The 17,486-nt window shown below is 40.2% G+C and overlaps 1 protein-coding gene across 1 annotated transcript in view; it reads left to right on the forward strand.

Moving 5' to 3' along the window:
* The window catches only part of Frem2 (FRAS1 related extracellular matrix 2), a 156,736-nt gene that overhangs the window by 124,068 nt on the left and 15,182 nt on the right, over positions 1–17,486 (forward strand). The window contains exons 9-16 of the mRNA XM_042685857.1: positions 1,435–1,632; positions 2,917–3,081; positions 4,446–4,628; positions 7,737–7,867; positions 10,191–10,349; positions 12,543–12,846; positions 14,548–14,679; positions 15,375–15,706. Coding sequence (XP_042541791.1) covers positions 1,435–1,632; positions 2,917–3,081; positions 4,446–4,628; positions 7,737–7,867; positions 10,191–10,349; positions 12,543–12,846; positions 14,548–14,679; positions 15,375–15,706 — 1,604 coding nt within the window. The remainder of the gene's footprint in view (positions 1–1,434; positions 1,633–2,916; positions 3,082–4,445; positions 4,629–7,736; positions 7,868–10,190; positions 10,350–12,542; positions 12,847–14,547; positions 14,680–15,374; positions 15,707–17,486) is intronic.

Here is a 17,486-nt window from a genome sequence, read left to right on the forward strand (position 1 = left end):
TATAAAATGAGAACACTAATCACCTTGGGCTGTGGTCCCTCCTAATACCTTCATTTCAACTTGATTATCTCATTAAAGACGTTAACCTACCAACAAAGTCATATTCTCAGCGTATGAATGTGACAGGCCACACTATTCAACCCATACAGGCTCCCCGCCGACCATGCCTTCCTTTCTCCTATCGACTATTTTGAGAGACTTAGCCTTTAAAGGGAACCTCTAGTCTTCTCATATTTTAAAGAAAATATGTTATTATCATTGGTCTCCTGATGCTATCTCAAGAATTTCCTCATCTCGCATGCTTGGAGCCAGACAGAGCTCCACGGCCTCTTGAATGTCAATGATCTCTTTTATTTTCTCCACTCTTTATGTCATTTCCTTCATCAGGTCGCCTCTCAACTTTCCCTAATAAGGTTCCAAGAACACTATCCTTCAACAACCAGCTACGGAAGATGGGGTAGGGCTATGTGTCCAGTCACCACAAAAGGAACGCTGAGCACTTCTTCATTCATGATCATTCTAACCATGCTTGGAGGAATAGAGCATTTTGTCTATGAGATCTGTATTGTGTTGACCCAGCTTAGGTTTTCTAAAATTATTTACATCATCAGCTTTCCCTGTTACGGTCTGCAGATGCTTATAATTATGTGCACATATGAAGCGTTCTTCATACGAAGGTATTTTGAAATGCTCATGGCTAAACAATACAGGTAGGCAGAAACAGCTTAAGGTCTTCTGGGTTTGGCTGCTTTCTTGCAATTTATTGCATACCTTAATTTCACAAAATATGTAGGAAAAAAAGAGTTCAGAGTTCAGTGATAAGGAAATAAATCAAAATTCTTTCTGTCAGTCATGGGGGCCTGAACTCTGGGTCTGGGCGCTGTCCCTCAGCTCTTCAGCTCAAGGCTAGCGCTCTACCACTTGAGCCACAGCACCACTTCCAGCTTTTTCTACTTATATGGTGCTAAGGAACCCAGGGACTCATTCATGCAAGGCAGGCACTCTACCACTGAACCACTTTCCCAGCCCTCAAAACATTTTTTTTATTATGGATGTTGGTGGTACTGGGGCTTGAACTCAGGGCTTCACATTCTTGCTTAGCTTCTGTGCTCAAGTCTGGTACTCTCCCACTTAAGACACACCTCCACTTCCGGCTTTTTGCTGGATAATTGGCAATTTAAAAAAGTCTCTCACATTTGTTTCTGGTAGCTGGCTTTGAACTTCCCTCCTCAGATCTCAGCCTCCTGAGTAGCTAAGATTACAGACAAGAGTCATTCATGCCCAGCAAGGCAATAAGTACTCTTGATTTGCTCAAGCTCAAACAGTAGACTGAGCTCCACTTCTCAGTTTTTTTTTCCTTCTTCTCTCCACTATCCATTCACCTTTTTCTTAAGGAAATTTCCACTTTGATCCATGAGTTTATTTGATTTGTAGTGCCAAAGATGCAATTCAAAGAAAGAGTGCACACTGGCAGTGAAAAGGATGGGCAGATCGTTGCAGGAATCCGCAGGAGCGGGGATGTCCAGTTCACGTCTTCCGTGAGATGCTACACCAGGCAGGGCTCTGCACAGGTGATGATGGACTTCGAAGAACGTCCCAACACTGACATCTCCACCATCACATTCCTCCCAGGTAAGTCTGAGCCTGAAGTTTTTAAGTGTCATTTGAGAGAACCAAGTATTGTTGTGAAGTGTGTATAGGGTAATATATGATTTCAACAAGCTTATAGCCACGACTTCGGTGTACTAAGAGACAAGTAGTTGATGGTAACAGGTTGAGTGTATGGGCCTGTGGTTTCTCGGTTGACTTATTGGCTCCTAATCTTACATGGTTTATTCAAAACTTAATGGACAAGAACATATCATTGTACAGCTTTCACAATGCAGGTAATTAAGCTTAATGTTGAATATAATTAAATGAAATTGCTCGCACTATTTTAATATGTACCTTAATTTATGTGATCATTTTGAGCTAATAATTGCATTTAGAGGAATATGTTCTAAGAGAAAAAAATCATAAACAGACAGAAAATTTCTCTATGTAAATGTTTATCACAAAGTTATTTATAGTACTGAAACAATGAAAAAAAAGTGGTCAACAACTGAGAATTATTTCTGTAAATATCCATCAGGCAGCATATTTTATAGCCACTATGATTTTTTTAAATTGGGTCAGTGGCTCATGCCTTTAATCCTAGCTACTCGGGAGGCTGAGATCTGATGATCATGGTTTCAAGGAAAGTATGTGAGTCCATTATCTTCCAATTAACCAGAAAAAAAAAAACTGGAAGTAGAGCTGTGGTTCACGTGGTAAAGTGCTAAGCTTGAGCAAAAAAGCTCAGGAACAGCACCCAGGCCTAGAATTCAAGCCCAAGGACTGGCACACACACCAAAAAATAAAATACAAAAAATAATCGTTAATGAGTTTGGAGCAGTTAAGAGTATAATTTTGGTCCAATTCATTAGAGCAAGGATCTAATTGTTCTTGGCTCAATTATAAGTAAAAATTTAGTAATAGTAGAAGTTAGTATTATGATCAAATAAAAACTGACCACTCAATACAAATCTAGCTTTTCTTTCTGATCTTAAGACCAGAAAATAGGAGAGAACTGTCATTTTTCTCTTTTTTGCTTACTTTCTAAGGATAGAAACAGAAATATTCTACATCTCACTATAGTTATAGAAGGCAAAAATTTCTGCAGAACAGTGGGGGTGACTGTCGATGCATGAGTTTATCCATTTATTTGTTCAGCAAGTATTTATTGAAGGCTTACTATATGCTGGAAGATCTTTGCACTGATCGAGTAGGGGGAAAGCTACAACATTACTCCTATGGTGCTTGGACTCTGATTGTTGATACATCATCCTCCTTGACTATGGGATATGACTGTCTTTCTGCCATTATTGTTTGTTCCAGGTGAGACAGAAAAGCCATGCATCCTGGAATTGATGGATGACACGGTCTATGAGGAAGTCGAGGAGTTGCGCCTGGTACTTGGGAGTCCACAAAGCAGCTCTCCCTTTGGGGCTGCAGTTGGTGAACAAAATGAAACCCTGATAAGGATCCAAGATGATGCTGATAGTAAGAAGCTGCTTCCTTATATGTAATGGTGAATTGGAAACTGAAATCTATCCCAATCATGGCTGGAGGTGACTCAGAAAAGAATTCCCTTTCTTAGTAGAATTAGAGCAACTGAAAAATAAAAACAACACAAATGAGGGGGGGAAATCTACATTAAAACTGGTACAATATAGCTGGGTGACAGTGGCTCCTGCCTGTCATCCTAGCTACTCAGCAGGCAGAGATCTGAGGATCACAGTTCAAACCCAGCCAGGGCAGAAAAGTCCCCTTGAGAAGCTTATCTCCAATTAACCACTTAAAAACCAGAAGTGGACTGTGGCTTAAAATGGTAGAGCACTAGCCTTGAGCTGAAGAGCTCAGGGACAGTGCCCAGGCCCCGAGTTTAAGCCCCACAATAGACCAAAAAAACTGATACAATAAAGAGTTTGGGATATAATTCAGTTGTACAGTGGTTACCTAACATGTAAGAGGACTGAGTTGAATCCCCAATACTGAAAAAATTAGATAGACAGCAGACAGACAGACAGGCAGGCAGGCAAGCAGGCAGATAGATATAGACACTTGCCTACAGATAGAGAAAGAGTAGATAGATAGATAGATAGATAGATAGATAGATAGATAGATAGATGGTGATGGATGTATAAATACATTTTTGATTAATAAATAGATGATACATAGATACATGTAGATGTACACATGCATAAATGCATATAAACATATATATCCACATATATACATACATAGTTGATAAATGCTTGCATAACCACAAATACATACATACATGACTGATAGATACATAATAGATACATGCATACACACATACTCCCATACATACATGATAGATATATACATATACATATTAGATAGGTAGATTAATAGTTAATAGATGAGTGAATGGATGGATAGGTGATAGATAGATAGATAGATAGATAGATAGATAGATAGATAGATAGATAGATAGATAACAAAGTTGATTTGGAAGAGTATGTCTTATACCTAAGTAATAAAACCCAAACTTTTGTACCTTCCCAATCCCCTATACAAATCTTGAAATGCAAGTAGTTTGGCAGCAAGAATTTCCTTTCCTCCATCCCCCATCAATGGCCTGAGACACGTAATTTATGCCACAAAAGGACAGCCCAGAGTATATGCCCTATTGACACTGGTTAATTCTCAGGAAGGAGTTGGGCTACGTATGTCAGCTTTTATTTTCATACTCACTATTACTTGAGTATAAGGGGGCAGAGAGAAGGCAGGAATGCAACCATCATTACATTCCTCCCCCATGGAAGGAAACAGAAATGGGGGAAATTGTGTTTCTCTGCCTAGCAATTTAATTGGTACGTGTTTTCCCCCAACTTTAGAGTCCATTATCAAATTTGGAGAAACCAAATTTAGTGTCACTGAACCTAAAGAATCAAGAGAATCAGTGGTGGTCAGAATTCCTGTGATTCGCCAAGGAGATACTTCCAAGGTTTCCATCGTGAGGGTCCACACCAAAGACGGTTCTGCCACCTCTGGAGAAGACTATCACCCTGTGTCCGAAGGTAGGAGGCGCCCAGGCCTGTCTCCAGCCAGGTCATGCCAATAGTAAGCACTAGCACTGTGCCCAATGGGGGGGGGGGGAGGGGGAAAGAAGGGAATCATTCAATGCAATACATAGAGATACAATCTTTTAAACTCATCTCCTTAAAAGAAAAAAAGACAACAGAATTAAATTCTAGAATGTTCCTTTTTGACTTATAGGGTATAGGTGTTAAGACTTTGAGGAATTTTCAGTAGATGTACTCCATAGCTTTCTGTTTGAGTGACGTTACCTTCACGCAGTGATCAGACTTTATGCAATCACTTTCCTGTAAATGTCCATTCCACTGAAACTTGTGGCAAGATGATAATCTATTTGAGGACCCCTGAAATCTGAAACTAAAGCCAGAAAACTTTGTGCTAATAGAAGACTATGAGAGGATTCTGGAAGACCAGCCACAGAGACCCCAAGACCATGCGCTCTCTGGCTGTCTCCTATGGCTGCCTTTCATCTCCTGATGCAAAGGCTGGGATCAGTTTTATTATCTCCTGTTAGGAGCAATTAAGACAAATCAATATTCTGTGTGTCTCTGCCCATCTTTCTGTCTCTCTCCTCTCCTCCATCTGTCTGTCTGTCTGTCTCTCTCTGTCTGTCTCTCTCTCTTGCTTGCTCTCTCTTTCACACACACACACACACACACACACACACACACACACACCTGCTGACAATAAACATAAACTTACCTCCAAAATTAAGCTCATTAATCATTTGGAATACATACTCAGAGTAGCAGACATCAGTTCTTACCCATGGTGCACTTCAGCCATTTTACTCATGAACAAAATTTACAAAGTGACTGATAGGAATTAGTGAATGGCTAGAAACCAAATGAACGAATACAAAAAGAGTATTTTCTACAAAGGAGCTGTATCTCCTTTGCTTATATGGCAAAACTTTACTATGGAGCTTCAAATATGTCCTTAGATTTTTTTTTCTCTGTGTGTGAAATAAATCACATATAATCTAAAAGAGGAGAAAATAAAACTGATTAGCTACTAAATTCTAAAATATCAAGTCAGCCTTTTCTGTAATAAGCAGATTATAAATGGCTGAAAAAAATGCAACTGATTTTCATATAATTCCTTTAATTCTTTGGCTAAACAGGAACAATCTTACAACTGTGTAGTAAACTGAGAGATGAAGTCAGATATAAGTTAAATAATACTAAATCAACTATGTGGCTTTTATCCTATAAATTTCAACATATGGTTTAATAGTGTTTATAATGAAAACTTAAGGGATCTTTTAATTTTTTTTTTTGGCGGGGGAAGGTCAGTAATGGGGCTTGAACTCTGGTCCTGGGCGCTGTCCCTCAGCTCTTCAGCTCAAGGCAAGTGCTCTACCACTTAAGCCACAGCACCACTTCCAGCTTTTTCTGCTTATATGATGCTGAGGAATTGAACCAGGGCCTCATGCATGCAAGGCAAGCGCTCTACCACTGAGCTACCTTCTCAGCCCTGATTTTTTAATGTTTTCATTTCTCCTTTTATGGTTTAAGTGGAGGTCAGTCCTAATCAAATTAAACAGAACAAAATTAAACCAAAGTTGAAATTCTTTTATGTCCTAAAAATAAAGTGACAGATTAAGACAAATGTACTTGAGAAAATTGACCATCATCTAGCAAGTGTTTTAAAACAATAATTTAATGGTTAAATATTATTTAAGTATTTAATATGGTAAATATTTTAAAAAATTACTTTGTAAACTTCATAGAGGTTTTATTTGTATAACTCAGGGGGTTATAGAAGCTTCTGCTTGCAATAGGAAGACCAGCAATGAAAATGAGAGAGCATAGGAAGTGTAAAAGGGGACAGAGAGGGATGGAAATGTTATTGCTCCACACAGCCCATTCTTGGCTTGTCTCACCACCTGCCTATGACCATGTAGGGCTATATAAAAGACTTCAACAACTTCTATTTTCCTATGAGTTTCCAGACTTTAAAGTGTAAGAAATGATTTTTTTCTAATGGTACTAAGGTTTGAACTCAAAGCCTCATACTTACAACCAAAATACATGTTTTGAGATACAATATTGCATTAACAACTCAGCAATTTTATGTATAGCTCTTCTACATACATAGCACAACTACCATGCATATTCAATTCTACCTATAGTCCCATTCACAAGACTAGGGTTCTATTAGAAATTCTGAAGAATGAGAGGTAAGTTTGTCCTATTACCACTCAGTATGAGAATTATTGATTGTCCTCTAACTCAACGTATATATATATATATATATATATATATTTTTTTTTTTTTTTTTTTGGTTGGTCATGGAGCTTGAACTCCGGGCTTGGGTGCTGTCCCTGCGCTCTTGAGCTCAAGGTGAGTGCTCTACCACTTGAGCCACAGTGCCACTTCTGGTTTTCTGGTGGTTAATTGGAGATAAGAGTTTCATGGGCTTTTCTGCCCAAGCTGGCTTTGAACCATGATCCTCAGATCTCAACCTCCTCAGTAGCTAGGATTACAGGCGTTAGCCACCGGCACCCAGCTAGCATATTTTTTAAACTCTAAAAAAATCAACAAATCAATTTAATAACTTATAAATAATAAGATAATAAATAATAGCTAATAAATAATAAGAATTTTTCTTTTAGTAGGAAGATAACGGATAGAAGAATAGTCCAGAATAAGCCCGACAGTAGTACAATGCCTAATGCCTGTAATCTTACCCAAGAGGCTAAGATCCAAAAGATTGTAGTTCAAGGCCAATCCAAGCAGAAAAGTCCACAAGGCTCCATCTCTAAAATAACCAACAAAAAGCTAGGCTGGAGTTGTAGTTCAAGTGGTAGAGCATCAACCAAGCAAGCAAGCAGGACAAATGGGGAGGCCCTGAGTTCACGCTCCAATTGTAGAAAAAAATAGAATAGAAAATGTTTCAGTGTGTTATAAGAACAAGTAATATTTCTTAAACTGTGGGTTACCTTTTTGACACATATACACATATATAAATGTACTAGACTGCAATATGGACTCTATTTTCCATTATAGATCCACAGGCCAAATAAAGCTTGACCATAACTTTTGTTCATGTGTAGAAGATTTAAATCTGTGATTTTGCATTTGTAGAAATTGAGTTTAAGGAAGGAGAAACGCAGCATGTTGTTGAAATTGAAGTATTATTTGATGGGGTCAGAGAGATGAGAGAGGCCTTCACTGTACACTTAAAACCCGATGAAAACATGGTAGCAGAGACGCAGGTAAGTAACAGTGTGGTTGGTATAAATTCATGGCCAGCATTCTACTGAGCAATGCCAATGAGAAATCACATCACCTTATATAAAGTGATGAGACTTCACTTGTGATAAGGATGCTCATCATCTCTTTCCTCTCAAAAATAAACTTGATTCTGATTATAACATAATCAGAAATTTTCTCTTTCCTTGACAAATCCTATTTGTAGAAACTCATGACCTGGAGTTTAAAAAACCCACATTAGCCCATTACCTTTCAGTCAGTAGTGACTAAACTTAGAATTAATCTCCAGAGAGAAAGCTTTGTCTCAGCATAGAGATGAGACATTGATTCAGTGTCTCGACTCATTAAAATACACATTTTTCACCCACAATACTCTTGGCTAGCCCTCAAAATCCTAACTGTTCCTTTTGATTTAATTAGAAAATTTTTATTCAGAGCCTCATGTCTAAAATATTACATAAAACTTGTTTTCTATGCTTATTTAATTTGCATTGTGCTACAGATTTCCTTCAAGATAGCCATAATTTATGCAAAAATGTTGATGTTTACAGTAGATTTAACTGTCTACATGACAAATGACTTTAGGAACAGGTTGATTTTATGTCTGTGCTTAAGTTTGCTATATTGCTTTTATCATTGGTTTCTCTATTAATCTGAGGTCAAATTGAGGAAATGTTTTCTCTTAGGGTATTTATCCCATTTTATCATTTTAAAATTGAATGACAATATTTCTACTGTATTTCCTTTTTAAAGCTATATTTATAATTCAATGAGTATAGGCAGAAAATCTGCAGCAAATGTGTGTGTGTGTGTGTGCGCGTGTGTGTATATGCATGCACTCACACATGCACCAATACTGGGGCTTGAACGCAGAGCCTAGGTGTTCTCTCTTAGCTTTTTCACTCAAAGCTGGAATTCTACACTTGAGCCACACCTCCACTTTTGGTTTTTTGTTGTTTAATTGGAAGTAAGAGGCATTTCAGACTTCCCTGAGAGGGTTAGCTTCAAACTATAATCCTCAGATCTCAGCCTTCTGAGCAGCTAGGATTACAGACGGGAGCCACCAGCTTACTTTTGTAACTTGATCACATAGAAGTCAATCTTTTATTATCATTTTTATGGGGTAATATAGGAAAGTCTCTGGAGTAAAAAAAATAATCACTAGAATTACTTTTGTTACGAAAGTTTCTCTAAAATTAAGCAGAAGTCTCTGCCTTACAAGGATTTAGTAAATTGCATTTAGTCAAAACCCACACTTTGTATGTTGACTTTCACTTTTCCTGGACAATCACAAAGGGCTACAGTTGAGACTACCATGTTCCTTTGTTGTGAAGGTGTGCTGTACACAATCAAATGCATTTTTTAATCATTACTATTTCAAATTGAGATGAGTTCATGCAATGTAATCTTACCTTTTTTTGTTGTTGTTGTTCGGTCATGGGGCTTGAACTCTGGGCCTGGGCGCTGTCCCTGAACTCTTCAGCTCAAGGCAAGCGCTCTACCACTTGAGCCATAGTGCCACTTCCAGTTTTCTGTGGAGGTTTATTGGAGATCAGAGTCTCACAGACTTTCCTGCCCGGGCTGGATTTGAACTGTGATCCTCAGATCTCAGCCTCCTGAGTAGCTAGGATTATAGATGTGAGCCACCCAGCTCAATATAACCTTATCTTAAGTCATAGAACAGCTATACCTGTGATACCAGTTATCAGATCTTGGGAGGTTGTTCAAAAAACAGGGCAAATGGATAGCAAGGAATTTCCTTACCTTGCCCTGCAGGAGGTATTGTGTTTGTGGCTTCCACTTCTGTCTGGTTCTCAACATCTCTCAGCCTGCACTTCAGGCACTGCCATTTTGCCTTGCCCATTCAAGTTTTGATTTTCATGGGCCTCCACTTTATTAGGACCCACATGATCCCCTGACCTTTTCTCAAGGTGTCTGTCAGCATCCATCTCACTATCAGCCAATGGACTTTTTTCATACAACGTCTAGTTTACAACTGCAAGACAGATTTGTCTATTGTTGCCACAATTGGAGGAGAAAATAACAATTGGGATCCAAGTTCCACGAAAGCCACTGACCAGCCTTTGTACTGGCTTCCCCAGCCTCAGATGCTTACCTCTAAGATGATAGAATATTCACAAACGGTGCCAGAGTCACTGACAACCAGCTACAGAAGGCTTGCTACTCTCCAAGGATTCTGGCCATGACAGTTTTCATCTCAAAGAGTTCATGAGTTTTGCAAGAACCTTGAGTATTATTCTGCACAGTAGAAGCACTAAAACTCTTAATATTTTATGAGTTGATGATGACTATCTTTCCCTCTAGGTCACCAAAGCCATTGTGTACATTGAAGAAATAAACAACATGGCAGATGTCACTTTTCCTTCTGTCCCTCAAATTGTGTCCTTGCTAATATATGATGACACTTCCAAAGCTAAAGAGGGCACTGGACCTGCGTCTGGCTATCCTGTCGTCTGTGTTACGGTGAGTATGGAATTGACGAAACACAAGGGAAATTAGATAATTATTTAAAATAATCATAAACCTTCATTATTATTTGTCATGATGGAATGAAAGTAGGAAAGTATTAACAGGTTTGAGTTTTTAAGTGAAAAAGAATAACCTTAATTAAATGAAGATTCCATGTTTTACCTTATTCATTTAAAACATGATTTACTGCCTGGTCAGTAAGTAAATCTTAGAAACTGATTTTTTAAAAAGTAAGTTTATAGGAACCAATGGCTCACGCCTGGAAGCCTAACTACTCAGGAGGCTGAGATCTGAGAATCTCGTTTTGAAACCAGCCAGGTAGAAGAGTCCGTGAGGCTCTCATATCCAATTAACCACCAAAAAGTCAGAAGTGGAGCTGTGACTCAAATGTTAGAGTGCCAGCATTGAACCAAGAAAGAGCATGAGGCCCTGATTTCAAACTCTAAATAAGGCACTAAATAAATACATACATACATACATAAATACATACATAAGACATGGACTCCTCTGCACACAAGGAATTTAAACATATAGATGAGAAGAAAGTTACCACTAGCTCTAATATGAGGCAAGATGTGATCATTACCATAAGAATGATTCAAGTTAGAAAGCATAGCAGTGACTCTAAGTATGAAGGGATGTTTGAGATAATCAAGTTGAGTTTCAGTAGCTATGATACAGTTTAGTTAAGGAGAGATCATTCTAGAAAGAAATGATTGCAACCGAAGCCAAAGCTGGAGAAGTAGCACACGTTCATCACATTTTAACTTGTCTTCTCTTGACTAAATCATAAGCAACTTGTGAGCAAACATATCTTGCTTTTTCAATCACAGCAGCCCTAGTGTAACAACCCACCTAAAGGAATTTGTGCAAAGTTTACCAAATTAACAAGTCATAACTAGTAACAGATTGTCTAGGTCTCTAAACATCTTATTAAGGAACCTGGGCTTTTTGGTGGGTAATGGTGAACTCTTCCAGAGAAGAACTGCTCTATTAAAGGGGTATCATCTGGGACAGTTAGCTGGGCAGTAGTGCATTGCTTGACTGGAAAGAAATTAGATGGAAAGAGTGGCAGGAGTGGAAAAGAAGAGACTAAAATTTAAAAGTGTTGCTCATGCCTATAATCCTAGCTACTTGGGAGGCTGTGATCTGAGGATCTGAATTTGAAGCCTGCCAGGTAGAAAAATTCAAGAGATTCTTATCTCCAGCAACCAGCAAAAATAGCAGAAAGTAAGGGTGGCTCTAAATGGTAGAGTGCCAGTATCAAACAAAAAAGCCAAGTGACAGCATGAGGCCCTGAGTTCAAGCCTCAGTACAGGCACGTGTGCAGGTACATGTGCACCCACAATTACACACACACACACACACACACACACGCACGCACGCACGCACGCAGTGTGAAAGAATAATCAAGTTCACTGATCACCTGGAGAAGGAAGGAAGGAAGGAAGGAGGGAGGGAGGGAGGGAGAGAAGGAGGGAGGGAAGAAAGGAAGGAAGGAAGGAAGGAAGGAAGGAAGGAAGGAAGGAAGGAAGGAAGCTAGGAAGTTTTCAGTGGCTAATAGGTATCCATAATGGCGCTGCTGGAATTATCAACCTCATGAGCAAGGTGACATCTTTCATAGGGAAAGAATGATATGAGGGAAAGAAAACACTAATTTAATTTGTGAGTTTGAAGGTTGATATGTTTAAACATTTTACATGTAAACATCCAATTACTGGTTAGAAATGCAATTTAGACTTCATTTAAAAAAAAAACTATCACAGCTGGAAATAAAACTAAGAAAATTCAGCCAGGTGCTGATGGCTAACATCTGTAATTCTAGTTACTCAAAAGACTAGGATCTGAGGCTCATGGTTTGAAGCCAGCTCAGTCAGGAAAGTCCATGAGACTCTTATCTCCAAAAAGCCAAAATGAAGCTGTGGCTAAAGAAATAGAGTGCTAGCCTTCAAAAACCAAAAACAAAACCTCAGGGACAACACCCAGACCCTGAGTTTAAGCCCTAGACTGGCACGCACACACGCACACATGTGTGTGCACACACACACATACACACACACACACACAGGAAGTTGCATGAGTAACCTGAGGTACCAGTGAAGACATTGGGATTGAGAGGGGTTGGGAAGAAATAATATCCTCACTGTTCTGTACTGTGGTTCTAACATAGGTTTTTGTTTCCCATAGGCTTGTAACCCCAAATATTCTGACTATGACAAAACAGGGTCTATTTGTGCAAGCGAGAACATCAATGACACGTTGACCCGCTACCGATGGCTGATCAGTGCTCCAGCTGGCCCTGACGGTGTGACCAGCCCCATGAGAGAGGTGGACTTCGACACTTTTTTTACATCCTCCAAGATAATCACCTTAGACTCCATATACTTCCAGCCTGGATCTCGAGTGCAGTGTGCGGCTCGAGCTGTGAACATGGATGGCAATGAAGGCTTGGAGCTGATGAGCCCAATTATAACGATTGGCAGAGAAGAAGGTAAACCGTTGTGTTGCCAGCTTCGCATAAAGATGGCTGGAATGCTGCAGAATATCACAATGTCTGTTCTTCCAGACGGCTGCTGTTCTGTAACGCTCCACATTCCAATATGAAAATCCATCTTTACAATAACATTCCTTAGAAACGCAGTTATTCTGTCCACATGTTTTGAGCACCTATGATATACGTGATGGAGGGCATTTATCCTGGCAAGAGGAAGAAGGGAAGTTCCCTATCATCAAGGAGTCCTTAGAGAGGCTGACGGATACACACAGATGTCAGTCTGGATAAAGTGCTGAAATGCAAAGTTAGAAGTGATTGCTTCTGGAAATGGAGGTGAAGCTCAAGTGATAGAGTGCCCGTTTTGAGTAAAAAGGCCAAGGGAGAGCATGAGGCCTTGAGTTCAAGCCCCAGGACTGGCACTAACAATGAAAAATTTGTGAGTCCAGATAGTTCAACATAGAGCTGAAGCTTCAAACATAAGCAATGACCGCAGCATGAAAAAAAAAAAAAAAAGTGGGGGCTGGGAAGGTGGCTCAGTGGTAGAGCGCTGGCTTCGCATGCATGAGGCCCTGGGTTCGATTCCTCAGCACCACATAAGCAGAAAAAGCCAGAAGTGGCGCTTTGGCTCAAGTGGTAGAGCGCTAGCCTTGAGCCGAAGAGCTGAGGGACAGCGCCCAGGCCCAGAGTTCAGGCCCCACGACCAACAAAAAAAAAAAAGTGGAATATTTTGCAAGTGTCTAGCAGAGAAATGGAAAAGCTTGTGAGAGGAAAAGGGAGGGTTAGGAGACAAAGCAGGATGAGATGTGAACGGCGGGTATGCACAGGAGCGCAGCTAGATGCTGGATGAGAAGTCCGCTGGTCTGGGGACGGCAGGGAAGGAAGTCCAGGTATGTGTGCACTGATCTCAGCTGCTTTTTGTGATACTAAACCACTCTAAGTACTTTTGTTGGTGGTGGTGGTAGTCATGAGACTTGAACACAGGGCCTGGGTGCTATCCCTGAACTCTTTTTGCTCAAGGCTAGTGTTCTACCTCTACCATTTTGAGCCACAGCTCCCCTTCCAGTTTTCTGGTGGTTAATTGGAGATAAATGTCATAGACTTTCCTGCCCAGGCTGGCTTCAAACCATGATCCCCAGATCTCAGTCTCCTGAGTAGCTAGGATTGCAGGCATCAGCCATCGGCACCCAGCTGTTTAAGTACTTTTTAAAGGTTATGCCATAATGGTGAAGCATTTGCCAAGCCTCCGTGAGACACTGGGCAAAATCCCCAGCACCATTTAATAAATAAATAAATAAATATTTTATTTATCAATAAATAATGCTTTATAACTAATCATAAGTATATTATTCTAGGGCAGATATCGACTTCACTTAATAACTTTGTCCCTAGTGATTTTTTCACCCATTTTCACTCTTTGCTTAAGCAATGTGTTCAAATAATTTTGTGAGTATGTTAATAAACTAAAATGACCAGCACATATGAAATCACAGTGACTAACTGGCTTTTCTCAGATCATCTCAAATCTCAGCACTGCAAAGTAGCCACTGAAGAGTGTGTGGTGATTTACATTCTTCACCATGTTTTAGTGCCCAGGGAAGGTTAGAGCAAATAGAAAAGTAACAGCACTTATATTAACATACTCCTTAGGTGTTAATCTCTTAATCTTCTTTTAACATAAATGTATTCCTTCTCCTCTAGGCCTTTGTCAACCTCGTGTGCCTGGAGTTGTGGGGGCTGAGCCATTCTCAGCTAAGTTGCGATACACAGGCCCTGAAGACTCAGACTTTGCAAACCTGATCAAACTCACAGTCACGATGCCACACATTGACGGTAGGGATCTAGACTGAGCAAGTCAGTTGGAAGGGTTTTGGGTTCCTCGTCACCTGATTTATTTCACTCGGCCTCTTCTAAATGTCCAAGCCTAAATAGTGTTGAATTTGTAACATGGACTTCAAGTCTTTTATCTTTCATTTCTGTCAGTATTGAGAAGTCTAACAATGTAATCATTCTTTAAAATTAAGCAAGCTTGGCCAGGTATTGGTAACTGATACCTATAATCCTAGCTGCTCAAGAGACTGAGATCTGAGGATCACAGTTTGAAGCTAGCTTAGGCAGGAAAGTCTTTAAGACTCTTATCTTCAATTAACCATCAGAAAGCCAGAACTAAGCTGGGTGATGGTAGCTCATACCTGCAATCCTAGCTACTAGGAGGCTCAGATCTGAGGATCCTAGTTCAAAGCCAGCCAAGGTAGGAAAGTCCATGAGACTCTTATCGCCAATAAACTACTTAGAAAAAGCTGGAAGTGGTGCTGTGGCTCAAGTGGTAGAGCACTAGCCTTGAGCACAGTGCTCAGGCTCTGGGTTCAAGCCCCAGGGCTGGCACAAAAAAAAAAAAAAAAAAAACAAGCAAGAACTAAAGGCCTTGAATTTGAGCCCCAGTACAAACATAAATAAATAATAAATAAGCCTGGGAAAGATCCAATACAATGAGACAGGATTGTGTTAATGCGCTCCCTCCCCTATAGGCATGCTCCCTGTGATCTCCACTCGAGAGCTCTCCAACTTCGAGCTGATCCTTAGCCCTGATGGGACGAGAGTTGGGAACCACAAGTGCTCCAACCTCCTGGACTACACAGAGGTGAAGACCCACCACGGTTTCCTCACGGAGGCCACCAAAAACCCCGAAGTCATCGGAGAGACCTATCCTTACCAGTACAGCTCTCCCATCCGAGGCTCCAACACCTTACGCTTCTACCGAAACTTGAACCTGGAGGCCTGCCTGTGGGAGTTTGTCAGCTACTATGACATGTCAGAGCTCCTCACTGACTGCGGAGGCACCATCGGGACTGATGGCCAGGTACACATTTACAGCCTGTGAGCTCTCATCACTGGATAAATCTGTTCTGTCAATAGATTTGTACTTTTTCTTACTAATGATTTCGGTTCAGTTTATGTTCAGTGATACAAGACTTTAGTCACAAGTAGAACCCAATAATTGGATGGAAGGTGAGAAAAATCTTTGTCTATTGCTAGAACTATGCATCAAAATACAGGTATTCTATAGACAGTAACATTCTCTTTATGTCAGAAGTCAGTGTATCATCATTGGCCTTAAGGCCAAATCTACTCTGACATCTAAAAATTCTTAGGTGCTGGGGACTCATACCTTTTACCCTAGCTGTTTAAGAGGCTGTGATCTAGAGGCTTGAGTTTCAAAGCTAGTAGGGGCAGCAAAGTCCAAAATACCTACCAAAGAATAAGGCTGAACTGTATCTTGGTTGGTAAAGCATCAACCAAGCCATCAAGTTGAACTATATGAAATCCTGTGTTCAAATTCTAGTTCCAACAAAAAGAAGAAATACATCCAAATAGTGATTTCTCTTCACAGTAAACATTAATTTGTGTATATTCATGAATAAATTAAATATTCTGTAAGCAAACTTACTCATTCAAGTGCTGAATGGTGTGCAGACTAAATCATGCCTTTTGAGATTTGGTCTAGATTCCTAATGGAACTGGCAGCTCCCAGCTTCATTCAGGCTATATCTCTAAAGTGTTAAAATATAACATACATGGTAGCAAGAGAAATTTGGTGAGAACAAGCTGCCCCAAATTATATACAGAAATCAGTGGACACTGTGGTCAGGAGGCATGATCTTAACAGCTTCTTTGGGGGATTTTGTTATTTTGTTTTGTTGTCATGAGACTTGAACTAAGAGCTTAGGTGCTATCCCTGAGTTCTTTTTTGCTCAAGGATAGCGCTCCACCACTTTGAGCCACAGCTCTACTTCTACTGTTCTGGTGGATAATTGGAAATAAGAGTCTCCTGGACTTTCCTGCCCAGGTTGGCTTTGAACCACAATCCTCAGATCTCAGCCTTTTGACTAACTAGGTTTACAGATGTGGGCCACCAGTGCCTGGCTTAACAGCCTCTTTTAAACGCAACAATAATAAACTCTATGCGGGTGGCTCATGGCTGTCTGTAATCCTAGCTACCCAGCTAGCTGAAATCTGAGGATCTCTGTTCAAAGCCAGCCCAGGCAGAAAAGTGCACAAGACAGTATCTCCAATTAACTACCAAAAAGCCGGAACTTGAGGTATAGTCAAATATTACAGTGCCAGCCTTGAGTGAAAAAGCTAAACAAAAACACAAGATACTACACACACACACACACACAAACACACACACAGAGGCACGCACACACATACACACACACACACACACACACACACACACACAGAGCAGCAATATTCAGTAACTTGCATGAATTAGAAAAAATTCCCAAGTAAAAACACAACGTAAAGACAGTGTGAATTTGGTCCTAGCTATGTACCTTGGCAAGTTGTGTTAAACTCTCATACATGAGAGCTATTCCAGAGCCTCATCTGCGCCCGTCTTTGCTACCTGGAAAACAAGGATACTATGAAAGAAAGATATCCTATCCTCAGAGTCAAAATAAAGACTGTTACTGAAGCTATCCCAGTGTTTCTCTTTATACATCAGTTACCTCTGCTTCCTGCCCCTCTTCCTCACAGAGCGTGGTCCCAGTCAACTGTGAACAATCACCATTCCCTTTCTGATTGCTCTACTCCTAGGGATTTGCTTAAGGCACTGAAACTATTCAGGTAAACCAAGG

This window comes from Dipodomys spectabilis, unplaced genomic scaffold, assembly GCF_019054845.1.
Source record: "Dipodomys spectabilis isolate Male_0828 unplaced genomic scaffold, ASM1905484v1 ptg000095l, whole genome shotgun sequence".
Taxonomy (NCBI): Eukaryota; Metazoa; Chordata; class Mammalia; order Rodentia; family Heteromyidae; genus Dipodomys; species Dipodomys spectabilis.